The sequence below is a fragment of the Anoplolepis gracilipes genome, chromosome 13 (genome assembly GCF_047496725.1).
Source record: "Anoplolepis gracilipes chromosome 13, ASM4749672v1, whole genome shotgun sequence".
Classification (NCBI taxonomy): Eukaryota; Metazoa; Arthropoda; class Insecta; order Hymenoptera; family Formicidae; genus Anoplolepis; species Anoplolepis gracilipes.
The window spans coordinates 3,119,433-3,146,079 of record NC_132982.1 but is presented as its reverse complement, the minus strand read 5'-3'; the positions used below and the strand labels follow the sequence as shown (position 1 = coordinate 3,146,079).

Below are 26,647 nucleotides of genomic sequence, written 5' to 3'. Positions count from 1 at the left end.
TAATTATTAGTGTGATTTTATACTCGTCATTCATTCAAAATATTCTTCCCAGTACCGCGCGAAATGGTCGCGCGGGTGTCACGAGTGACGTGCGAGCCGCGCATGCGCGTCATACGTCATATCGCGGTCCGCGCGCGCGCTGGAAATTGGACGGTCGCGAAATCGGTGCGTGTCATTCGCGCTCTTTTTGCTCGACGAAATTGTATATACATCGCGATACGGTAGCGAGAGTGTCGCGTATGATCCCGGGCATCGTTGTAACGTGTTATAATTAGCCGGGCGAACGCGATATTTTGCACGATAGCGATTCCGTCCTTCGTTACCCGCGTGATTCTCGAACGCTGAGCATGCGCGCCATATTATTTGCACGACTTTGCGCCGGGGAAGTAGCCGCTGCGAATTTCTCTCCGCATTATTTGTTCGATAAAAGTGCGTTTCGCGCGCGAATCGGTATTGAAAATACGCGCGTGTGATGTACATTAATTAATTTATATAATCGAAAGTCGCACATATTCACGTCGCACCTCGAAACACGTCGAATACAGTGAGTGAATAAACGCGATCGACTGCCATGGTGAATCAATTAAGGTAAGTGATACTAATTACTCGTTGGCGCCCGATATTCGAGATCTGTGTGAAGTACAGTCATGTCAACTCGAAATTGAACGATCCAACGTTATTGATCGAAAATGAACAGCAGGACGATCGTTACGGCGTGTTAATTGATGCGCGCATAATTAACCGCGTTTTCTCGGTCGCTTAATGATATAGTTCGATTTTGGTTTACATCGAGGTCATCGATGTTCATCGAGATGACATCATTCCTAATGATTCTGTAATAATAATCTATTTAATAAAATTTTAGCGCATACATTTTTCATTAATAATGTATAATCATATATAATTTATAATATATAATTTACACAAAATTTGTATATAATTTATTTAATTTTCTATAATTTATTTTATTAGAGTAAAATTATTCAAAATGCAGAAAATGTATTATTATTTTTTATATATATTTATGTGTTATTAAAAAAATATTCAAGGCAAAAAATAATGTATGAAACAAGAGAAAATAATTTCGTTTATTTTATTAAAAGAGATATATGTGATCCAACTAATTACGTATTGAATATCATTACAGCTCAACAACCTCAAATGTATTATCAACGATACGGAAACGAGAGGATTCGTCTGTGTGTGCGATTACAATTAAATGCAGTTTCCACTTGGATCCACGTGACTTGATGGACTTTAAGCTAAAGCGTTTAAAACAGAAATTGACACCGCACCGATGAAATATATGACGGCAAAAGTGTTGTGGCTGCACAATATCCGTAGTGTGAGTAAATTTATTCAATTTATTATATTTTATCATTTGCGATGATTTATTTCATTATTAGACATTATTTAGTGAAATTGTCATATTTCATATCCCAGAACGTAATTCGTTTTATAACTCGCAAGCCTATTAAATTAAAATTAATAGAATAAGCAAAATAAAAATTTATTTATTTATTTATTTAAATTCGAATAAGTAAAACAAATGCAAAAGTAGGATAGATACCATATTCGTAGCTTATGTTAAAAAGTTAGTAAAGAAATGTGTGTGACAAGTATAATTTTCTTTATTTCATTACCAACAGTATATTCTTACATGCCGAAACAATGTATAGTATCTATATTGTAATATATTTATATATAATCGTTAATAATTATGATAGCAGTAAAGAGTCTGTAATAGGCGAGTTTGTAGATGTGTGAATAATTTTTGATTCGATAATTCGAATTCGCTTCTGATGCGTTACTTACGTAGTGTTGAACAATTTACACGAAGAATTTCGATGTAGCAAGTTTAAGCGGTTTTTCTTTGACAAATTACACCCTTATAATAAACTGGAACAAACATTTCACATTCAACATGTTAACTACCAGTCATGCGAGATAAAATAATTCTATCCGTTCAATTTTCCACTAAATTAAACGAAATATGTGCATATCACAAATATTTTGATATGGAGAAATCAAGTTAATTAAACTCTTTTTCATATCTTATATAATATACATACACTCTCCCTTTCTACGTTTTATTAATATATTCTCTAAATTAATTATTTTTATTCACGATACGTTTATTTTAGTTTTTGATTTTTCAAAAGAGTGTCAGATATACACAAGACATAGATCGTCGTGATAAACTACATTTTCATTGTCAGTATGATTGGTAGTAGATTTTATTGTAGTGTGTGTCTAGATTGTCGTCGAGTCTCGCCGGAAACGAATTCGGAACTATCGATTTTCTCCAAATCCTCTTTGGCCGTACTTTTTTGTGCCTTAAGTTCCTTCTACTTCGAGGCATAGCGATGCTACCGATACTACGACGAGAAAACAATTCCTTTTGCCATCACGGGGGACCCGATTAGTTCGAAGGGTCCCCGATTAATAACGTCTCGGACAGCGCGAAACGGCGCCAAGTTTTTCGACCGCTCCATCCACGGATATCTCTCTCTCTCTCTCTCTCTCTCTCGTTCCTCTGAATCTCTTCTGGAATTACTCCCAAACAATTCTTTACTGACATTTTATACCCGAAACGAATATTTCGTTTTCCTGGCGTACTCGAAACACAAGCGTTCTCGATCCGACATATACGACGTACATATGTCGAAATTTGCAATTTCCATTAAAGTTAAGTAATGACAGTTAACGCGTCAAACGAGAGTACGAAAAATAGAGAATGGCATTTTCTTTCTAAATAATTTAATTGGACGAGACAATCGTGCGATCAAGTATTTTTTTTTTTTTTTTTTTTTTTTTTGTCGGAGAGTTTGGTCGGAATTAGACGGCGGCGTCTCAGTTCTTTATATTAGTAATTATTCGTTTTTTAGGCGAGTGTGAAGCTACAGAAGGAATCACAGAGAACAACATTCGATCAAAAGACGGCGAGGTCGCGGCCGACGATTCCGTCGCCTTGTGCGATTTCGCGCGCGACTTCCGCGCTGTCCGCTTCGCGTGCGCGATTTATTAACGTTGCTGCTTCCTCAGCAATGATATGCATAGAAGAGCGAGGCGGGAAGCCAGAGCAAGCTGGGCCCGTACAGCCGCATCGCCGCATCGACCCCGTTTCTCCCGGGCCGTTTGCGCTTCGATTTCGACTTGGCGCGCCGTTTGCGCGAGTAGATCGCGTTCGTGGCGTTGGTGGGCGACTCGATATTGCAGTAGCTCAGGTCGCAGCAACTTATGCAAATCTGAAACGAAATAACCGAATTTATTTCACCCGGCTCCGTCGGTATTTCTCTCTTATTATTATTATTTTTTTATCTTTTTATTTTTATTTTTTTTTTTTTTTGTATTTTCGTTTCTCCGTCTCCTTCTTTCGTTTGGAGATTGTTCGAGAAACCTCCTCCCGGGTACACGACAAAATTCGCTATTTCGCACCTGCTGCGTGTCCATGGGAATGCAACCGACCAATCCTGGTCCGCATTCCTCGCTGCTGACACAAGCCTTGCTTACCTAGAACGGAAGGAAGCGGTGATAGCGCATGAATGAACGCAATGATAGAGATTCCGGCGCGTTTAGAAATTTTTGAACCTCGCGACCGGAACTGAACGAGCACTCTAAGAAATGTAATTGGCAGAAGAGCTTAAAACTGTCGTGGCGAGAAAATTCTTCATTCGACGCTCTTATCCCTTTAACGATGTTAATTTTAATTAGAGAGTTGGGAAAAAATTGACTCACACTAATGGTATGGTTAGTACTGTCGCATCGGTAATGCGCGACAATAAATTATCGTGCATTATCGTCAGGCGTCGGAACGTGGAAAGTTCCATCAAAGTTCACCCGTTGGTACATCGACCGGACTCGAGGAGCGCTTAAGCTCGAGAGGGCCATCCATCTCGGCGTCCAGACCCGAATCCGTTCGCGTAACTTCATTCATTAATAGCTCGAAAATCGATTATCTTTCTAATGTAAGTCAATTAGCCACGTATACGATAACCTTTAATTGATTTTATTTAACCGCGTAAATACTGTGGTCGGGTAGTAATTAAATTTGCTCCGATCGCGAGAATCGATGGTTTGTTATTACTGGTTCATTGGTTTTTTTTTTTTTTTTTTTTTTCATTGTTGCGTTATGTCCCGTTTCGAGAGTGTTATTGACAAAAGCAACGTCCGTAACTATTTTTTTAATTTGCTAAACTGTAACATCAAAATGAAAAAAAAAAATATATATTTGGCAAAAATAATTTATATATATAGTATGTGTATATTAAAATTTCCGCAAGAGTAATTCTAAGTTTAAAAAATTCGTTTTTAGTTATATATACACAAAAGTAATATTTAATTATAACTATAACTACAGCTTTTTATGAAACGTTTTTCAAATTCACATTTTGTAGTCTTGGAAATATTTGGCTTTAAAATGAAATATGTCGAGGGATCGAGGAGCCACTATCTCTTCATTCGCGATAAAGCATGTATAAAAACATAGGTATCTCTCGCCATGACAATATATTTAAAATTTATGAAAATCGTAGGGAAGGATATAGTTACGAGCGTGCCGTAATGTATCGCTAGCAGAGTAAGTGAAAAAAAGTATGCTTGCCAAGACGCTGTTTCCCCGGCTGTCCAGAATGTGCATCGATTGACAGAAATCGCGGCCACCTACCGGACACGGTGTATCTATCGCCCATTCGTTGCACATCTATAAGAATAGAAATAGCAGCAATCTCGATGCAAAGCTTTTCATATAAAAAAATCAAATTTCTTATATTGCCAATATCGTCAACCATATATATATATATATATTTTTTTTTTGTACGAAAAAAACAAATTACGAAAATTTCATCTCTTGTGATGACATCAGAATAAAAGATGCCAATATACTGCAAATATACACGATAAAATTTTTATCCTTTCCATATTTTTCATAGTCATCACAAATTAATTTTTCTTAATTACAAAGAATTATTTAGCATGCGAGAAAAATGTATTTTAGGTATATTGTATTTTTTTTTGTTCTTAATCTCCCTAAATTCCGTCAATATCCTACAGTTCAAATTAATAATCGGTACATTAAATATATTATGGCGCGTTTCTGTAAAAAAAAAAAAAAAAAAAAAAAAAAAGATTAAAAGCCGAAGGAAGTTAAAGATAAGATTGGAACTATTATGGCGAAAAAGGAGAAGCGGAGCGCAATAAAGGGAATTTAGAATAAATCGAAATCGATGGCAGAATAATCTACAGAGTTCTACAAAATTGCGGCCGGACTCAGCACGGTAGAGCCATTATGGGAGACTCTTAAGAGAGCGTTTAATGGAGTCGTCGATATACCTGGTTATCGCTGACGTTGACGCAAGTGTAGCACGTTAGACCTGCAACAGAAAGCGTCGAGCTGAGTAAATGCGTCACTAGAACAATCGTGACGGAATGAAGAGGCGTTAACTCTTAATTGCACCGTCGTGCTCGTGCTGCAGATACGGGAATTCTATTTGGGGAAGAAAGAAAATTAAAGGGAACATACACACATTTCAGGGATTAAAGGCAGGTTTAGGACGTCTAAACGTCCAAGAGTTAACAAGCCGGGCTATCAAGTTTAAATAGTTTGACCGCCGGGAAAAGAAGTTCGCGACAACTCTATCGGGATGGAACAATACGATCTTGTGCGAAAATTTAATTTCGTTTAACGAGAAGTTACTGCCGTGATTTTATCGTAATGGTTTTATCGTAAAGAAAACAAACTTTTGCGAGGGCCGGCTGTACGCGAAGAGCGCCGAGAAACATGTCATTGACAGAGAAAAGGGTTGCGGTACATGTGCGAAGTTGGGAAAAAGGATAAGCGGTAGGTTGGAGATTAGTGGCGTTCGATTGCAGGATCGGCGAGCCAGGGATAAACTCGAGTTAACCCGAGTAAATCATAGTTTTCGTTCGACTCTTTTCTCCCTCTTTTTCCATTTATCTCTCCCCCCCCCCCTCTCTCTCTCTCTCTCTCTCCCCCTCTCTTTCCCTCTTTCACGCTACTCTTTTCCATCGGTTTTCTCTATCTATTCTCTACCGAACGTTTCCGTCCATTTTTCTCGATGGTTCGACGCCGATACTCACGGTAGATGTCTTCCTCGTCCGCGCTGACGCCCTTCAGGCCCTCCTGCCGCTTCGCTTCCTCCTTTTCGTTTCCGTTTCCGTTTCCGGAGAGGACGTTTCTGCCGCAAGTTTCCGCAGCCAGAAGCAGTCCGACCATCACCCACGTGATCATTCCTCACATCTCTGGAACGACAGAAATGGGGTCGCGCGTTACGTAAGTGACCTCGACGGGACATTAGAGAACGCCAATTACTCAGGGGGGTAGAAGGAAAGGGGGGGGGGGGGAGCGAGAAGCATTAGAGTCAGTGGGAGGAAGGCGATTGAACGCTAATTTTAATTTTGATCGATCATGCCCATATCGCAAATATGTTCTCTCTCTCTCTCTCTCTCTCTCTTGAGAGAGATGATGAAGAATGACTTTACCGTTCAGGAATGCTCGTATTTTTCTCACGTGTTTGACCTGAAATCTTATTGTCTGATCCCTCTCTTATTATAGTTGTCATTCAATAAGATCTTTGTATCAAACGAACGAAATTGGCTTACATTTGCCGCTAAATGTGCAGATAGTAATAAAAAGTAGTATTAGAGTAATTATTGTTCTGGAAATAGACATGTTTCTGAATATATAATAGGTATACGGAGGAGTACATGCATAGCGGTAAAAAACCGTAATATTACTAAATAAAAATGAAATAGAATATAATGAGGAACATGGAAATGATACCCGTAATTAGAACCAAGAATATAGGAAAAAATTAGAAGGAAAAAAATATACAAAAATTATCGTAATAATATCTAAAAAAAAAAAAAATAGAAAGAGATAAGGACGCGAAAATATGATATCTTTTATTACATGCATATATAATAGCGATAATAAGGGTTATATATATATATATATATATATAACTATTAATTTTTCTAAAAATTTATGTTATATTTTTTCTTGCACGCAATTTAAAGCACGTCTCGAGAATAAAGCACGTGAAATAAAGCTGTGAACACGTTCTTTCTTCGGAAAGGAAATTCGACGATGGATGTGGCATTCGGATTCGGAATTGCGAGAGGAACGAGAAGACGTAACGAGTAGACGGCTGATTTAAAATGTCGTCCCCGTCGACGGCGGGAATCTGCCGTTTGCGTACGTGTCGACCAACGGATAGCGTCTCTGTCTCGGGTGGATGTACATACCGATACTGAGATGTCGATCCGAGCCCGATTCTAGGACACGGGCGACCTATCGGCCGACGTCAGTTCCGTGCGCCGTATTAGGGTCTCGACGAGTCAATGGATCGAACGTTGGACCTTTCGAGGTAGATAAGGTCATGTCGTGGCTTTTCCCACCTCTCTCTCTAGGGCCCGAGCCAGTCGCAAGAAACGCTCTCGCGATGACAGGCAACTCCTAATTGAAGTAATTAATTCCGAACTGCATGATTGGGATCTGACATCCACTTTCCAATTTCAGCGTAACTTTCCAAAATCATTATTATTTTTTTCGTCACTCGGTATGAATAATAATTTAAATTTTTGTAATAAAAAGCGTTAATTTTATTATTACAATGTATGAATGTAGGGAATCTGCTGTTCTGATTTTTTTTTTTACATAAATAATATAATTTAACTATTAAAACATGTGTGTGTGTGTGTGTAGTATTATCCATTTATGATAACAATATAGGACTAATTAATCTCTCCGTCTTAAAAGAGAATTGAATATTAGTTTGAATAGAGCTGTTAAGAAGCAAACTGTAAACTTTTGCTGACAGAAACTTTAGGATTGCATTTCGCAAAAAAATATCATGAAACATACAAGTGTCGTTGATACGTATAATCATAGTTAATTTATACCGGTTTTAAGCTCAATCGCTTTTTGCACGGTTATATTTAATTCATTCTTGTAATAGGACTTGACCGCCTCTCCCCTCCCCCCTCGCGCCCTTGTAGATATCCTTCTTGCTTACTATATTCTCTGTTTCTGAATATTCTCGAGAGCTTGAACTCTCTTAACGGAGTTGTTAATTACACACTTACTAACTTTGCTTTTATCCATGCTCCACTTATTCGTAAAGTTTGACGCTAGATGATATTGTATATATAATGCAGTGTATTTTTCTTCTCCCGTCATTTCGCGACATCACGAAGGAATATAACTTTGTGGCAAAATGGCGTTTTTACGTGCATCGTTCCGAGAAGTCGTCTCGAGTTTATCTTTCCTCAGTTCCGTTTTTTAATTAGTTCGAGTAGCCGATAAAAAATTGTGCAAAGCGCACGAGATAGACCTTTATACAACACTCGATTCTTTTAATACGCGAAATATTTTAATTAGAAATTACAAACTATATTCCCATCAACATCTCGTTTGCTTAAAGTAATATCAGTGAAGCTAAAATGAGAGAGAGAGAGAGAGAGAGAGAGAGAGAGAGAGAGAGAGAGAGAGAGAGAGAGAGAGAGAGAGAGATTTATATTTGCTTTAATGACGAGATGCATCTGAAATCCGCTCTGCTCGTGTGTTGCTTCACTGCTCATACAATTTTGAAGTTTAATTATTCAGGAGAGACGGAAGTGACGGATTTCACGGAGCGCTTTGAAGCCCATAATTTGGGTGCAGCTTTGTAAACGTATATAGTAACGCGTACCACCTTCAATCCTCGCATAAGTTTTCGCCATTTATGCAAAATAACCATGCATCAAGATAAGAAAATCATTTTATGTAAAATGCCTCGCACGTGGAAATACATGTCACGAAACACCTGTCGCGTAAAAGTTTTTCGCCAGTTTGGCACAGCACCGAGAGAACTTGACAAAGCCCCGCCATTTATTGGCCACGTCTCTTCTTCTGACAATGCGAATATCTTTCCTCTCTTATATCGACGCTATTGTCCTCTTTGATAAATGTGTATATGTGTATGCGCGTGTATGTATTATATTTTGCACGGTCGTGATTGAATCTTTATACAGAGCATCGTTTAGAATTGAAGCAATTAACTTGCGTTCAAAATAAATTGTCGGTAGATAGAATTGCGTAAAATTTCTATCCATCAAATTTCAGATTACTGAGCGCTAATGATTTCAGCCCGTCCGGTAAACGGGACGTTGATCGAGTAGTTATGTATATATCACCGTGCGCGTTATGCGTGTCTGGCTTTTGATCGAGTATAAACGCATTTGGCGTATCGGATTACGGGGGGGACGCATCATTAATCCTAGAAAACGTAAGCTTCACCGTTCTTTTAAGCGCAGATTTTCCAACAGCTTAAAATTTTCGCAACGGTATGCGCGTTATAATCCGGTGTGAATTATCGGAGAATAAATAAATCAGAGTCGCGAAAATAAATAAGAAATAAAGAGCGATCGCGTGTTAATCATATTGTACAATGGTAACGTTGACTTTCCAACTGTCGAACAAATCCTCTTTGTACAATCGTCGTGTGTATTTAATTACTGGTCGAATCAATTAAAACAGGACTAATCGACGAAATTATCGGTGACGTTTAATCTCGCCTTGCGCGAAAGCTATCGACGGGAAATACTTTTTTCTTTTCTTTTTTTTTCTTCGTAAAAACAAATGTCAATTTAATTCCGCATCAATCATGGCGGCTCTCGCCGTTCCTGGAGCTCACGATTAGCTTAAAGGGGAACTGTCTTCCACGAGGCAATTTTTAAAGAATATTTTTCGCGAAGCAATTGAAAACGTTGTCCTACACAGAAATAACAAACGATCCAAACAGTATTACGTTACACAATTTGAGTAATGATTATAATATTTTAGATGCATACAAATACATATATAATAGAACTAATATGTGTGTAACAAGGATTATGATTGTTATCGTGTACAAAAATTCCTGAAGCAAATGTTTACGGTAAAGTGTTGCGTTTCGAGAGAATATAAAAAAGATAGGGTTCAAACTATTTTAATTAAATTTAATTAATCCAATTTAATTATTTTAATTAAAACATTAGCACTCTACAGGCGAATTTTAACGGAATTACGCGGAGGAAAGGTTTTATATAAAATGAACATTCTCCCGGTGCAATATGATCGAAACGAATGGGGCGTTTCAACTGTCGCTGAATAAATGAATATGGGTAAAGTTTTGCATGCAAGAAGCACGCGAGTGGGTAGAGCCGGACGAAAATGTAATTATCGCATCGATAATGCAAGAACGCTATTTAAATTATTCACCGATTAAGCGCGACAAGCAAAGTCGTTTCAACACAATCGGATTTTCTGATTATCCTATCTATCGCAAGATTATGCATATATACGTTCACGCTACTTGCTCCCTTACCTATTAACGTAATACCCGGCGCACATTTTCAGTGTGTTTTCTAAATACACGTAGCCACGTATACAGGGGATAATTGTAAACTCCTGAACCACCCTCGTCTAAAGTTTCCGTCATAGTTCCGGATTGTAGGCGAATAGGCTCACCGGAGGGATAGATTTACGTAGCGCCATAAATGCGCCGGAAATTGAAGAAAAACAGGTCGATGGTAATCCCGTGTTGAATTTTGTACGCTTTTAATGCGTTATGATAATATTACATTAGATGTACGTTTCACGACGTACAGCGCTAAGCATTATCCGAGAGATATCCTCTTTAATCCGCAAGCGTCACAAAAACTTACGAGTGAATATTTTCATATTATAGTTTCAATATTTGAATATTCTCGACATATTTATATTAATATATAATATATATATATATATATATATATATAGAATCCGGGAGTCTTATATATGTATATATTTGACTTTATTATTTAATATATATATCCGCGTCACTCACAGCGCACCCTCTCCGCAAACCTTTACTTTTATATTTTCAGCTATTTTAAACGGTACATTTCTTATCTGTTTAGACTTGCAACTACGTGCTCGACAATTTCAAGCGGACTTCTTCTGTGGAATGATTGCGACGCGGGCCGGCAAAGCACAAAGGGTAAGTCACAAAGTGTATTTGCATGTTTGCGTTCGCTGGTGAATCTCGTGTCACCGCGAGTTCGTCAAAGCAATTTTGCCATCTATTGTTTATCCGTTCATCGGCGACTGGTAGCCGACCTGGTGTTTTTCCTCAAAAGAGCGAACGACATTAGAATTTAGCGACTTTTCCGAGGGCCCGTTTCGGGTCAAGAGTCGACCGGATTTCTCTTGTTATTTATTCAATGAGAGTTGGAGACGTTCCGCCAAGTTTTGCGGTAATCCTGGCGTACCATCCCACAGAGACACTCGGCACGAAGGTAAGAAGAGGGTGGAACCGAGGGTTAAAGCGCGGGAAAGGGATTCAGAGACTAGCGAGCGCTATGATAATAAATGTAATATATTTCCGACCGGAGAAAAAATATGTTTACAAAAACGTATAAATTATTTAAATTACCCCTGATATGAAAGGAAAAAGGAATTTTTACATTTTGCTCAGAATTTAAAAAATTTTCCTCTTAAAAGTTTAATACGGTTTTCTCATTTTTTATTACATCACTGTACTTTATTACCATTATTTTGTAGCATTGTTGATTAAGTTGACTCAAGGCCGCAATAATAAATTAATAATTGCCAACATTGTTGCGAGAAATTGTTGAGCAACTAATGAAATAGAAAATAACAATTCTTTTTCCAAATTTTCTCCTAATTAGTAATTTACTTTTGCGATTATCTCACGAACGTTAAGAGCCTAGTAATTAACCTAACGAGATCCCTTTACTCTGTAAATTGTCAGATTTAAAAGATTTCAAAAATAATCGGGCACGATGTTGAGAAAACGCTATTCGCTTTTAAACCTGTCTGAAAATGTGCGAAAGTGAAGGCAGAACGGACGGATGGTGAGGATCAAAGTAAAAGCCGAAAGTGTGAGGTCGCTCTGGTAACGTGGAAATGTTCATACTAGATGGAAAGGGTCATTTCACGGGTTGGAAAAGTATGCGGTTGGCGGGTGAGGACGCGTTGCTTTATTAAATATGGAAGCTCACGACCCGTGCACTGTAACGCCAAGCTTCTCGCACGTGTGTCCGGGGGTATATTCGCGCGTATACATACGTATGTATATCCGCCTATATACATATTATTATATATATATATATATATAATATGCGTATGCGCGCGCGAGAGAGAGAGAGAGAGAGAGAGAGAGAGAGAGAGAGAGAGAGAGAGAGAGAGTAGCAAGGGTGAAACGTGACGGAACGGTATCCTTCCTTCCTTCCGAATCTCGTAATTCGCATTCGTGGAGAAATTTGTACGTCGCCTCCCCGGTTTTATCGTGTTTCTTACACAGCCACTCATCTCCGTAAGTGCTCAACTCGTGGATGCTGCGGGGATGGACAGGGAAAGGGGAACCGTTCGGAGAACGGGTCGATGATAAAGCTGCCATCCCTCCCCCTCTTGCTCCCCCTTTCTCCTGCACCTTCCCTATCCCTTCGATATTCTTGCCGAAGCCCGCGATAGTTTCGAAAGAACCGCTTTCCCAGTAACCGCTCGAGTAACTACAACGAAATCACGTTACAACGCCAACTATCTCTCTCTCTCTCTCTCTCTCTCTCTCCGTCGAAGCTTGAAATTAAATTTGTCATACCTGATTTTCGTTATATCGAATTTTCCATCTATATTGTTATAGACGGGGTGACCGAGGAATTCAATCGAATCTCATAGCGCGAGGAAAATTCTATTCCCTCGGTGTTTTCTCTAGCTTCCGGTTACGGTCGCCGGTACGTGATATACACTAATGTCGTTCACTTGGTTGGTTCACTTGACGAGGGAGAACCGTTGGCGCTGTATCGTTAGGCGAACAACGGTTCCTCCGCCGGATCTTTTTTTTTCTTTTTTTTTTTCTATCCCTTCATTACGCGAATGGCTTTCGGGCATTTCGAGAACGCGAGATGCTCGTTCTTTTGCCAATCTATTCCGAACGGTCGTTCGAGAATCCGAAAGCGGAGCGCACGGAACGCGCGTATACTGATTGCGCGATGCGATCGCGCCGCGGGAAATGGAGCGCTGTAAATTGTGTGTGAACAGCAATTTAGCTCTAAAATGCCGGAAATGCAGTGGATTTATTTGTGAAAAGTACCTACGCATCGCGCTCCGCAATCCACCCCGCTTGTCTATTAACACTACATTTTAGACGAAAATACCTTCGGCCATGCAAAACATATGCGTGTGTGTGTGTTATAAATTTATTTTTATTAATCTAGTAACATTTTTAAATTTCAAATTATTTCCTTTAATGATACGTATAAACGTGTGATTAATAGCCAGCGTAATTAAAAAGAAATAAAAAGCTGTAATTACGCAGCGTTTACGAGCGAGAAATCTTATTTCATTATTCCGTAAACTAAAGCCGCGATAAACTTTTCAAGTTTAATGGCACGTGTGTCGGAATTAACTTTTTTTTTTTCCTTTTTCACTGTTAGAACGAAACTGTCCCCTCAGGGAACTACACTCTGTCTGCCTTCGGTAAATATCGAAGTCACAAGTGAATCAGTTTGCGAATTGGAGTAAACGCAGAGAGATTATTTGTCTATTTCTTTTCTATTATTTTCTTTCTTCTTTTTCGATTGTTTCTTCTCTTTTTTATTCCCTTTTCTTGTTCAAAATCGCGAAGAGCAGGAGGAACTAAACGTGCTAAGAAACTACAAACGAGATGTCGTATCGATTCTCAATGCTGTCGCTTCTTTGAACAGGACCGCACAAAAGCTAGAGGAATCAAAATGCTAAAGTGGTTCGTGCCTCGATCAATCGAGGATGCTTCCGTCCGAAAAATAAGAGTTTGCGGTAGAATAAATAACTTTGTTCTCTTTCTTTCTCATGGAAAATAGAGAATAGAATAGAGAGGCTACACGTATAGTGTAAAATTGATTCTACAGCATATTTATATATCTTAAATAAACGCGCGCCTTTGAATCACTAAAATTACATAACGAATGGTTACGCGGAGTAAGTCGGTAATAAAATTCCAGGCCGATTCTCGACTGAGAGGGCGCTCTGAAAGAACGAGACGATAAATTATATTTTATGGCTAGTCAAATATAATGAATAAAGATGTATGTCGCGCGCACACGAGTTAATTTACTACCAACGAGTGTTTCGCGAGTGTAGCTTTTCAACTCGCTTTTCCCTTACAATTTTTATTTTTCCCTTTTTTTTTCTCTCTCTCTCTCTCTCTCTCTCTACAAAAGCAGCAACGACCGAATATCATTGTACTCTGCTAACGGCGGTAATTATTGATCACCGCTATTCGCGGTTAAAAGAATAAAGACTACGGCAATCGCGTGGGTAGAACTTACGCTCGTTTGTGCCCTTTGTTGTAGGTCGGGGCGATCTGCGAAAAGGCGCGCTATCGTCGATGAAAGATTAATGATCGCAATTATGAAGTTGGGCCAGTGTAAATTAAACGAAAGGCCAAGTGTCGACAGGGCGAATATCTGTTACGCTGCAAGTAATTTACACAACGTACACGGCTTCTGCCTGTAGTTACTAGCACTGTACACACGATACCCGGCCATCATAATCAGTAGGATGCTTATAACAGTATCAACGCAAAGTTGCAATTTGCGCGGAGGTGGAACGCGACGATAATTATCGGAAAAAGTTTGAATCCTGTCTGGATCTGGCGAAAAAGGGATGAGTAGCAGTAGTAACGGGAGAGAGAGAGAGAGAGAGCGGGGTAACGTTTTACAGCCAGCCACGATCGTTGGGCGAATATCGCTTGGCGGCTGCGGCGATACCGGTGTCTGAAACCCACTTGCAGTTTAACGCGATTGTGCAAAATCAATTAGCGCCGAGTTGGCGTAATATACGAGGGAAGTTTACCGCCGAAAGTGTCCTCCTCGCTCGGCATCGGCCGAACTTGTCGCGCACGATTTCGCCCCCTCTGCCCCCCTCCCCCCTTCCAACCTTCGATCCTCGGGACTTTAATTCACGAAATTATAGCCGCCCACCTCGAGCTCAACATTCGGAACCGTCGCGAAACAGCCACGTTAGGCAACCGCGGCGGTGACTACGCGATTTCTACCCTCTCTCTCTCTCTCTCTCTCTCTCTCTCTCTCTCTGTCTCTCTTTCTCTATATCGTTAATGCCCGGCGTAGCCGCAAATTCCCTTTATTGCGGCACTTGGCCGATACACGCCATCGGACTGCGCAGGGACACGGAAACTGACCGTGGAAAACGAGCCTTGGATAGTTCGCTCTAAACGAGGTGTATAACACCAAACCGCGACGCTACCGATTTCTAGAGAATCCGTTCTAACGGCGATCTCGCCTCCCCTTGTGCTTCTCATCTCGTTCGGTTAATCTCAAAGATTGGATAACCGGTAACATCGCGTTGCGCACCGGGTTATCGAGATATAATGGAGATCTTTTAACGCTTTCTCGTCCATATCCCCTGGCTCTCGCGTAATGTGAATGTAAAAGCACCAACACACACACACACACACACACACACACAGAAAGATGAGCACGGCGAGCAAAATGTAGGTATAACACTACCGACCGAAGAGACGGTAGGCAATCCATTTGGTAATTTAATTACAAGGCTGTTACAAATTCGCTTTCTCTTCGGCAGCTCGAGTGTATTGCATACGAGGTAAAAGGAATCTCTTTCACGAGCCAAGATTTCAGCTTGTTCACGATAGGCAAATTTATAGAACCGTACGTACGGTGACCCCGGTGAAAAGAGTAATTTTCATGCTGGAGTAAAGTCGTCTGTCTCTTTGTCATGGGAACAAGCGTTCGCACAATTGTTCCCATCTCGATATTAACCTTGCGGAGCTTATAAAAAATGCTAGACGACTATATGGCAGAGGAGTGGAGCGTAATCCACTTCGGCTTTTCATTACAAGCCTGTTAAAAACCTCGCTTTTGCACTCACCCCCAGGGTTCTCTTGCTAGGGGCGTTTTATCACACGGTATCGCATTTAAATGTAAAATTTGAGTTGTCCTGATTAACGGTGTAATTAACGGTAGTTAATTAATTGTGGAGAAATATCATTTTGCCATCGGTCCTATCTTTTGTTCTGTCAAATTGTAAACATTTGGGTTATTATTCTACAAACAAAAATATACTGAATTATTAATATCTTTTTGTTTGTTTTTTTTTTTTTTTTGTATCTTTCATGGCGAAAGATTCAAATTGTCATTTTACATTCCAGCGGAATGTCCGAAACTCGATTTTGGAATTTAATTACGAATCTGCTATCAGTTTGCATTTGTTCGCGTTTGTTTTCGAGCGTATTTTTCTTTTTTTTTTATTTTGAAAAACACAATGCACTGCAATCTTTTGCGCAAACAAAGTATATGTGTTGGTTTACTCATACGATAGATTTGTGTAACGATGATAATTATGTTTACCAGAGAGAAGTTGTAATTTCGTATCAATATCCATATCAATATCGTTATTCCGTTGTTGGAAAATTAAAACTATCATTTATCGAACGCACACGAATCTATTGTCACTCTCGAATTTGAATTGTCTTTTGCTCATAAAGGACTGCAAATATCGTTCTGTCCTAGCGGAATGCAATCCGTTCTGGAATTTAATTACGAGTCTGTTACAAGTTCGCTTTCGTTATCACGAGATTTTTCCGAAAACTCGGAATATTGCATCTCTATTTTTGCAGGCAGGAACGAAATTTTTACAACCAGTCCGCGAGTCGCGCGTAACATCAACAATATCGATGAGGAAATGAGATTTTAATATCAATATTGGTTTGTCGTGTAAAATCGTCGTCAAAAATCCCCTTCTCGTTGAACAATCGCGATAATTTATCACTTTTAATTTCAAATTTTTCATTATTTCTACAAGAGATCGACAATATATCGTTTTATATCGGCGTGGACCGTCTCGATTCATTATATAATTTAATTATAACTTACCGGTTCGTTCTAAAAGGCTTTTGTTGCCTTTGTAACAAGCAAGCTGTGTAAATAAATAAGTTAAGTTTCTCGTACCATTTTATTAGACGGGCGAATTCAGCATCTCCACGTCGCCTCCGAAATTCTTCATTGCTCGTTGTCTATGTCATCTTGATTTATCACTATTCTTTCTTTTCCATTACTTGTATATATACATAAAGGATCGAAAATGCCGTTCTGGTGGTCGTACGTAGTGTCGCTAAAACCGAGGAAAATTTATCGCGACTACAAGTCGTAGCAGTACGCCCGCCAGTAGCAAGGGTGTTACTTTATTTCACCCCCGCTACGTCATTGCTGTACTCATGTGATCGCGTGTGAGTAGGTCCCTTGCACACCTTTGTGTAGACCCACAGCAAGAGCGTCACGGCCACAGAGTCTGCCATAAATTCGACCGCGGGATTTCGCCAGACCCGGAGGAAAAGGGATCGGTCCTCTTACCGGTAGCCTTAGCGAAATTATGTTATTTGATTTAGAGGACTGATAGCCAGCCGGAAGCCGATGAAGTAAATTAAGCGGGCGGCGAGAAGAAAAGGAGAAAAAGAAAGAAGGAGCAGCACAAGCTCGGTTGTTTCTCGCAAGATTTCCTCTCTTGCGCCTCTCGATAATCCTGTCGGGGACAATGGGAAAGAAAAAGCACGAGTTCCGGAGCCGATAATTCGAGCAGCACGATGGTGAATCTCGGAAAGACGGAGGAGATTGAGAATTCACGAGAAGAAGAAGAGGTAAAGGTAGGGAGAAGCCGCCGATATCATCTCAAGAGCGTCTCACCCATGCTTTTAATTGATTGCGGAAATGGAGTTTCGTCTTTTCCCGCACCTATATTTATATATATATAAGCTGTAAAGTACAAATTATTTCTTCAGTCCTCGCAAGTTGGCCGGCGCGATATAATTTCTTTCTCCTCGCACGGATTTCTCTGTCCTTTCGCAGCTCTTGTAATCGTCGCGAATCTCATTTACACGCGTCTAACTAAACGAGAGACAAAGAAGGAGAGGGAGGACGAAGGGAGAGGGGCAAGGGCGGGGAGGGGGAGGGGGACACGGAATTTGTCTTTCGCGATTTATTTTTCGAACGATAAAACTTGCCGGACGAAACTTTCGAATAACTTACAGTCATATCTCTGATAAAATATGTTTTCCCCGGGATGAAATATGCGCAGGAAATTCCCGCGGTTTTCGCCGTCTTCCATCCGGCCCGAAACTTTTTCCCTCCTTATGAGCTTTTTTTACGAAATGCTACTACGGCACTGCCGGAAACGGCAGCTCCTGTTGGGCGTCTGATCAAACGGAAGGAACGGAACAATGGGAAAATGGGATACCGGCTTTAGCGAGCGTGTCAACGATTTCGTTCATGCGGAATTACGGAGATGTACGCATTCACGTTACACGCCCGCAAGCGCCCGCGTATACGCGATTGTCAAAGTACCACGCTGGGTAAACCGGCGAGGGGGAGGGGAGGGGAGGAGGGGAGGGAAGGGATCAGGCAGGCAGAAGGGAGAGAGGATGAGGGCGGCATGATTGCCTTTGACGTGAGCAATGAAGTAACGCTGTACGCCTCGCGGCGCGACACAAAACCCTTTCTCTGACTCTCTCGCGTTTCTGCATCTCGTCGCCTACACATATCTATTTTACATCCCTGCGAGGGATGAACGAAACGCACAGAGAGAGAGAGAGAGAGAGAGAGAGAGAGAGGCGGCTCCGCCGTGTACATCTGAACCAGGGTCTCTCCGGGTGCTACTGTGTCTGTTATTATAATGCATGACACGCGCATCCAACACTTCCCGCGGCGAAAATAGCACGCACGTTCCAGCTTTAGCGTCGCGCATCCAGCCAGCCAGCCAGCCAGCCAGCCAGCCAGCCATCTCCCCGCCCGACTGCCGCTATCTCGAGCTCAAACTCCTAAACTACTACGGTAATCCGACGCGTGTGTAATTTCAAGAACGTCTTTAAGATACTGATAATTGGCCGATAATCCCTTTGCCGAGAGAAGTTTGGTCGCGGTCTGCCGGCTACTTAATTGCGCGCCCTTTGCGCTATTTCTAACTCGCGTTCCTCTCCCGACCCTTTTATATCTCTTGGCAGCTCGCTCCAAGGCTCCCCTTCTCAATCCCTGCTTTGCCGTTTTATCCACGACTAACCTTTGTTTCCGTCCGCCTTGCAAGTTGGCGGAGAATCCGCGAAAAGTTATATCGCTCCGCCGTTACTTGAATAAATATTCCTAATTTCGTACTTGTCTAACTCCGGACGTACGTAAAATATTCCTAGCTTTATGCATCCCCCGTTGAGCGTTAAGAATACGTAACTGTGACTCTCTGCATTGTTTAATTTTCCGAGGCTGCGAAACGCGTCGGCACAGCAAGCCGCAGGAGGAGAAAGAAGAGCGCTTATCTCACGACGTAGATTTTGCCCTCGTTCCTGCATTTTTTTTTTTTCCTTTTTTTTTTTCTTATTATTATTATTTTTTTTCTTGCGCCGAGCACGTAGAAGCACGTGGAAGAGAGCGCGTAGTTACTCTAGCCTTATATAAATGCTAATATAAATGTTGTATATCGCTCCCCTGGATACGAACGATGTATCTTTGGCAAAATTACAGTTCCAGAGTCCCTTTCCGCCGACTCTCATATGAAAAAAATTTCCGCCAAGAATTTACATGCGCAGAATTTGTTGCTACATCTCTCTCTCTCTCTCTCTCGTTCTCTCGTTCTCTCTGCGATGATAGGTCGATGATATATACCGGGCGAAATCAAATTTCCGTGTAACCTTCTGACGCGCGACGTACGTGTCTTGAAAGTTGTCGACATCGTTCTTAAGCTCGATGTACGCTACCAGGACGACGACATTGATTCCGGAATAACGTTGAAAAATATGTTGACTCTCATCCCCAAAGTATGCGAAACTCGCCGTCGCCACCTTTAATCCCCCGTCTTTTTGCTCGTTCGTTTCTGCGCTCGACAGCTTCTCTCTTTCTCTCCACGTCGGATCTCGAGCCGTTCGGATTTCGCTTCCGAGTTACTCGCGCGCGCGGAATCTCGCGCGCCTATATAAATGCTAATGTTATACATCGATGTGGTTTCTCTACACGAGAAATCCGCCTCTCGAACAAGTACTACAAATTTTGAGTCCGATGTAATCCATCTCGCGGTATTGCGCACGCGACACGGTATGATCAGTGAAGATTGATCGATCCCCGACCTATCGAGGCGGCTCGTTAATTAATAGGAAGAATTGAGGAATGTGCCATCTCGAAACTAAACCCAAACTCGAATGAGAAAATTTGATTAGCGCGTATTAAAGTAGTAAAAGTATTATCCAATACTTTAGTAAGGTTCAATTGAAAAAAAAAAAATTAGACACAAAGGAAGAGAGATGTGCCGATAATATGTACGAATAAAGATATGAAAATAAATGCGCTGCGTGTGTTTTTTGCACAGCAAAAGGCGGTCTCTTTTTGAAATCGTGAAAAATGGGTCGGTTGAATCTCGAGGTCATATCCTTCAACCGTATCGACAGGACTGCCGACGTCGCCGCCAAATGCAATTTCAAAGTAAAATAGAAAAACTTTTTCGAATTATACGGAACAATTGGTACGCCCCGAGCAATTAAATACTTCTCAGTTCAGAGACTTATTGAATAAATTAAAGCAGACTTGTTTCAGCGACGATTAATATATACCGACCGTTAAACGCCAGGTCAGGGCTTTTTTTTTTCTTTTTATTATCGCTAATCGAATTTCTTTTCGCAAATCTCTCGGCATAAAAGCTATCGTTAAGCACAATCCGCGCTGTATGTATACGCGAAGCCGGGATGATCGGTCGCGCTTCGATGCCAACCGTGTGTTGGATTTCGCGCCAAATATGCTGGCTTAGGCAGTATGCATGCATCCATTTACCAGTTCCCATGATCCCATCGACGCGATCCAGGCTTGAAAAATGACTAGCAATAAAATCTCCCGAGCGTAAAGCTATGGCCCCCCCCCCTGAAAAAAAAAAAAAGAAAAACGGAAGAGAAAAGCGAGCTGCAACGCGGAGTTTACAGGAAACAAAAAAAAAAAAAAAAAGAGAAAGGAAGCTCTTCTGAAAAATTTTGCCTTGAAAGTTTTCCTCCTGCCAACTTTTGCCAACGTACTTGATATGCCGGACAGACGAGACGTATCGACCCTTCTATTTTTGATTCGGTTAAAAAGACTCGTGTTGTGGTCGAGGTTTCTTCCTTCTCGAGAGAAATCTCGCGAGCAGCCTGCAATTTTCTTACCGTTTTCCCCCCTACGCGCTTCCACAAGGGCGAGAACTAATTTCGCTGCCGAAATAACAGGTGCTCGCAGACTAGGCAGATATATCAGAGCGAGCGTTTCCGCAGTATAATGCAACACGGCATTGCGCATAGCTACTTACTTGGAATATCCCAAACGCTGTGCCGAGGTGTTCATTTGTCCGCACGACCGTCGTCACGATCATTACTCTCTCCAGCTCTCTCCTCTACGTCTGCCTGTCTTTCTCTCGCTCTCTTGTCCCTCCTTCCCTCTTTCACGAGCAATTTCTCTCTCTCTCTCTCCCTTTTGTCACCCCCTTCTTTCTGGCACCCTCTCAGTTTTCCGCAGTCTCGAGTCCCCCTTCCGCCACAAACACCGTGTACTACTAGTCGCTTTTAGCTATCGAGAGCAAAGAACCGCGTTGTACCGCGGTAGATTGGTCTGCGTTACGCATTGTAGACACGCGTGTACGGGTGCACGCGTACGGGGCACGCGCGCGCGCATACCTATGCTCGATTCGACTGCAAATATCCCGCGGGTCTAATCCACCGAGGGAAACGGTACGGTATTCCTTCTCGCGGTGCGAGGGTAAACGCGTACACGGGTTCGACCCACTTTGCAAGAGTGCAATTTTATGCGATCCGACCTCCTCCTGCTGTCTTTGCCTGCTCGATCGATCGATGACTCCGATCGGTGGCGGACCTATTAAGCACACTGTGCTACAATTTCGTCAAAGGTGTCGTACTACGTGTCAATCGCAACGTCGAGGCTTCTCTGGTACCGCTGCTGCTGCTGCTTCCGGACGTCATATTCGATTTTAGAGAGCGGTCAGCTAATGACGTAGATCTCGAGGCCGATCATGACAAGCAATCTTATTCCTCGCAGACTACGCTGTCGCGCGTCGCGCTCGTGGTCTACTGATCGGGCCAACTCGAGAGCGGAGAGACGGGATCTCAGTTATATCGGAATCGGCGGGGGGTGCTGATGATGCTGATGGTCGGGACACGAGAGGACCATGTGCCGCGCGCGCGCTGCTGCTGCTACTGCGAGAGCTACGCAGATGCTGTGTGTGCGTTCCAAAACACGCAGAAGGTCGCGCGTTCGTGCGAGCGTGCGTTCTCGTGTGCGTTCTCGAAGGCACGCAAGCACCGCGTTGATGACGCGTCCGGCCGGAGGCTGCGGGCCGCCCGCGGTCCAGGCTGCCGCGCAATACACTGTGAGCCGACGGTGCCGAGCGCCCGGGAGAACCCGCGGGAGCCCATTCGTGGGTGAACGAAGCTCTCCGAAAATCTGCGAAGATCCTCGATTCGATACACTCGGGGTCGCGCCACCAGCGCATCGAAGGACACGGACGGACCACCGGGACTACCTGTCGGACCGATCACATAGCATCACCATCAATGTGAAAAGAGTGCGGAATCTCTCGCCTCTTTCTCTCTCTCTCTCTCTCTCTCTCTCTCTTTCTCTCGTTTTCTCCAAAGACGAACTCTCCTTCGCTCTTCCCGTCGTTCGAAAAATCCGTAATAAAAGGACCGTACGATCGTTTCCTTTCCTTTTTTACCCTTGTCGAGCAAGACATGATCACTTACGTTGCTTTTAACAGGCGGATAATTTCGTTCGGTTCAGGACGCACGAGAGCTACTAAATTGATGATTCCTCTAAGCCCAAAATCAGGGATTACACTGTCCGTTGTCGTCCTAACACCACGGGGCGTTAAACTCGCATTGAAACAGCGGTGCATTGATTTTGGATTATGAATGTTGCACGGTGGACACTTGGCAATGGGCGACAGGCCATTCGTATGACGGAAAAACTCTCGCGGCGAGGAAAAAAAATATCGCGTTAAATAAAACATTTCATCTCACTTTTCTATTCTTATTATATATGTATATATATCAACGCGCACGAACGGACGTTATTGTATTTATTATACGATAAGAAGAATGATTCTATGTATGGGATATTTTATCTATTCGCGGTTGCATTTCAGATTATTCTACGTTCTCTCGATGTTTGCGACGTCAAGCGTCAACAACGGACTATAGATGTCTTACATGAATATATGACGTAATCCTTTCTGTATGCGTATCCGAGTATCGCATAAATATTACGCGTTGAAATATATTCTATACACTTTTTTTTTCTTTATGTATGTCACCTGGCATCAAATCAAATATTCTTCACGTCTCTGTTTATTTCTCTTGTCTGGTCTGTATTTTCTTTCTTTAATATTACGAAAAGTATACATTTTTACACGGGGTCGGGGTCGGGATTATGGGATTAGATTCGGCAGATACGGCTTCACCCACGATTCTTTATTTCTATGATTTCGATTTCGCATCGCTGTCGTGGACCGAACCTTTTCGTCGGTTATCGATCGACGCGGTGACTTGGAGCAATTTCGGTGACAATGCGCGGAGAACGTCGTTGTCACGAAATACAATCTGGAAATATGGATTCAGGATGCTGACTCTCGAACACCCTGCTCATCGTCTGGGTGGGAAACATTTATTTCTAGAACGGAGTAAATCGATCAGAAAATTGGACGAAATTGTTGCGCGATATAAATGTTAAGAATTATTCCCCGTGCTTGTTGGATTGAAAAAAGGAAGGGGATAGAATTCAGTGAAAAACTACATTGATTCGCTTTAATTTACCAAGGAGCTTCAAATTTTTTGCTTTGCGTTAATCCTGAAATATTGTTATCGGTTTCGCGATACCTTCTTGGAATATGAATTTTTCACATGTTTAATGCCACGTATTTTAGGATTAAATCCTACGGGTCGTATAATTGAATATAATGTAATCCTTATTATATGTTGAACTCAAGATATTAGGATAGAGTCGATAAAACATTAGCGCCAATAAGGTTCGAGGTAATAAAATCCTTTTCGCCTTCGCTCTGACAGTTTGTACTCAATAAAGAGGAATTCTTCGTGAAACCGGTGTAAATCTTGCCCGGAATTTGTTGAGCGCCAAGGTACTCGAGATTTGTAAGAGAGGTCGGCGAGGGGTTAGACGCTACCCCGTTCTGATTGGATTCCCTTAGGATGTTCTTCGTGGCATAGTCTTTTCCAGTCGGTCGTTTTTGAATTTCGTAAGAATGGAACGGAGTAATCGGCCACGGCTATTTTACTCCCGCGATGGACCAGTCTGTCTTTTATTCCGCATAATGAACTTTATTCCATGAATGTGGAGATTGTTGAAGATGCTTTATCCCCTTTATTTTTTACCGGATAGTACGAGTAAGTACTTATCGTTTGTGGACCAGTTTGTCTTTTATTTCACCTAATGAACCTCATTTCGCGAATGTGAAGATTGTTAAAGATACTTTATCCCCTTTATTTATTTTTCTTTTTTTTCACAAATGCTACGAGTATTTATGTATTTATCATTTGCGAGTATTTTTTGCGTATAATTGTGCCGAGATGAGATAAAATTATTTATATAACAAGCGTCTCTTTAAAGAGCGAGGAGATTTGTTTTTTTTTTTTTTTTTTTCTTTTCTTTTTAAAGCTACACTTTCAGAAAAATATTTATAAAGGAAACTGGAAAGACATAGAAGTCTCGAGAGTTTCTAAATGTTACGAAATCAAGATAGCACACATTTTTAAGCGATTCTTGGTGGTGGTGTCGCAGAGGAGAGACGCAGTATTGATCGAGGGATCCAAATTTCTTGGTGGAGAGACGCAATGCCGTCCTCCGCGCATCTCTGACCGCGTTTACGCGGAAGGGTCGATCTCGCGGAAAGGGAGAGTGAAAGAGAGTAGGGGAGAAGAAGAGCAGCCTCACGGTGGTGTTTATCGGGCGATGTGGATACTTTGCGAATCGAACAGTTTTGAATCGTCGATGCGAGCCGAATTAGCCCGAGTGTCCTCGAGCACTTGTGCCTCGTACGATCGATTCGAAATAAACCAGAGGTTTCGCGGTGCCGACCTTCCGCCAATCTCTCTCTCTCTCTCTCTCTCTCTCTCTCTCTCTCTTTCTCCTCCCCTCCCTTCACGCATGTGAAAGATCCGCAGCTTCCCGCGAGATTGGTGCATTGTCCCATATTTAATCAGCAACCTCCAGCTCCAAAGCAGCTCGATACAAAGTCCTGACTCGCAGTCTGATCCAAAGCTGACATTACGCGCCAACTGTTTTGGGATTTTTCGCAATTAGCCACGTGAGGACCATGATGGGGATACAAATTCGAGCACGAGATTATGCGTAAAGAAAGTTATCGATTTACCGAGCGTTCACTCTCGTTAATTTTGCAATTTCACAATTAGAACAAGTGATTGTAATAAATTATAAAGCAAGTTTTTTTCATTTTTCTAATGGAATTTTAGAGTAAGAGCCTCTATATTGTAAATGAGATGATATTAAAGGTTCAGCTTTTTTTTTTTTTTGTCGAGATTTTCTCTCCACTCTCCTCTCTATGTGTATTTTACGTTCGACAAACTTTTAACGACTTCCCGATTGTCGAAGGAGGAGATCCTCGTGAGGATCCTTGACCTGCCTCTCAAAGAAACTGGGTAGAGAGATCGACGCGCAGGACTATTGTTGTTGTTTTTTTTTTTTTTTTTTTTTTTCCTTTCTACGCCTTTGTACAACTCTTGTCGAGAGAGGGAGCAGATGTACTCTTTGACCTCTCAGCGGTTGTGGTGAGTCGTCTCGTTTGTTCAAGGACTGCCACTGCTTCTTATTCCCGCCTCACCGCACCGGGGCAAACTTTCCCCCGGGATCTTGAAACCGCTGTATGAATCGCGTCGACTGTAATTACGTGTGCTGAAAGTACGTGTTGGATTCTTTCGGCAAAGTTGCTAGTAACAGACACTGTTGCTGTTCTCCCCCAGGACTATAAGCAAACGTTTGCTCTCATCTCACGATTCACTGGATATATGTCGCTAGAACACAACACAGCAACGTATTGCGCTACTTTATAACTCCTGTTATATACTGCCTCTCTCTGTTGCGAAAATTTCCGGACAACTAGACGAAATAAGGCGATCACTCTTACGTGACATCTTCAACGTGTGCAATAAAATTGCTTGATGGATCGTTATAATAAAAATGAAAAAAAAATTACTGAAAATAAAATTAATAAATTTTCCTTAATCTGTACTATAATTTTTTATTCATTAATTTTAATAATAAATTATGATGTGATTTGTTAAAACACTGATTATTTTTTATGTTACATTAAATACTTGCAGCTGTAATATACAGTTGTAACTTAGCATAAGCTGCAACAATATATATATATATATATATATATATATATATATATATATATATATATTTTTTTTTTAATTGTATTTTTTTAAATCGCACATTTTAAAATAATATAAAAACACTTGTAATAAATTACAATAATCGTACAGTAGAGTATTTCCCTCAATTGTGGCGGTGTACGTTATTTCTGTAGCTCATGCCGTTA

At 41.4% G+C, this 26,647-nt stretch overlaps 1 protein-coding gene across 2 annotated transcripts; it reads right to left on the bottom strand.

Moving 5' to 3' along the window:
* Positions 1-1,601: 1,601 nt before the first annotated feature.
* On the bottom strand, positions 1,602-22,421 carry LOC140672661 (ly6/PLAUR domain-containing protein 6B). Of its 2 annotated transcripts, XM_072904994.1 has the most exons (6): positions 21,368-22,421; positions 6,100-6,261; positions 5,332-5,372; positions 4,604-4,702; positions 3,439-3,513; positions 1,602-3,248 (listed from the first exon to the last, which is right to left on the bottom strand). In XM_072904994.1, exons 2-6 carry the CDS (start codon positions 6,248-6,250, stop codon positions 3,042-3,044), a joined length of 573 nt encoding a protein of 190 aa, XP_072761095.1. In that variant the 5' UTR covers positions 6,251-6,261; positions 21,368-22,421; the 3' UTR covers positions 1,602-3,041. The 2 variants fall into 2 exon arrangements, with proteins under 2 accessions (XP_072761095.1, XP_072761096.1); XM_072904995.1 differs by lacking the exon at positions 3,439-3,513.
* Positions 22,422-26,647: the final 4,226 nt, after the last annotated feature.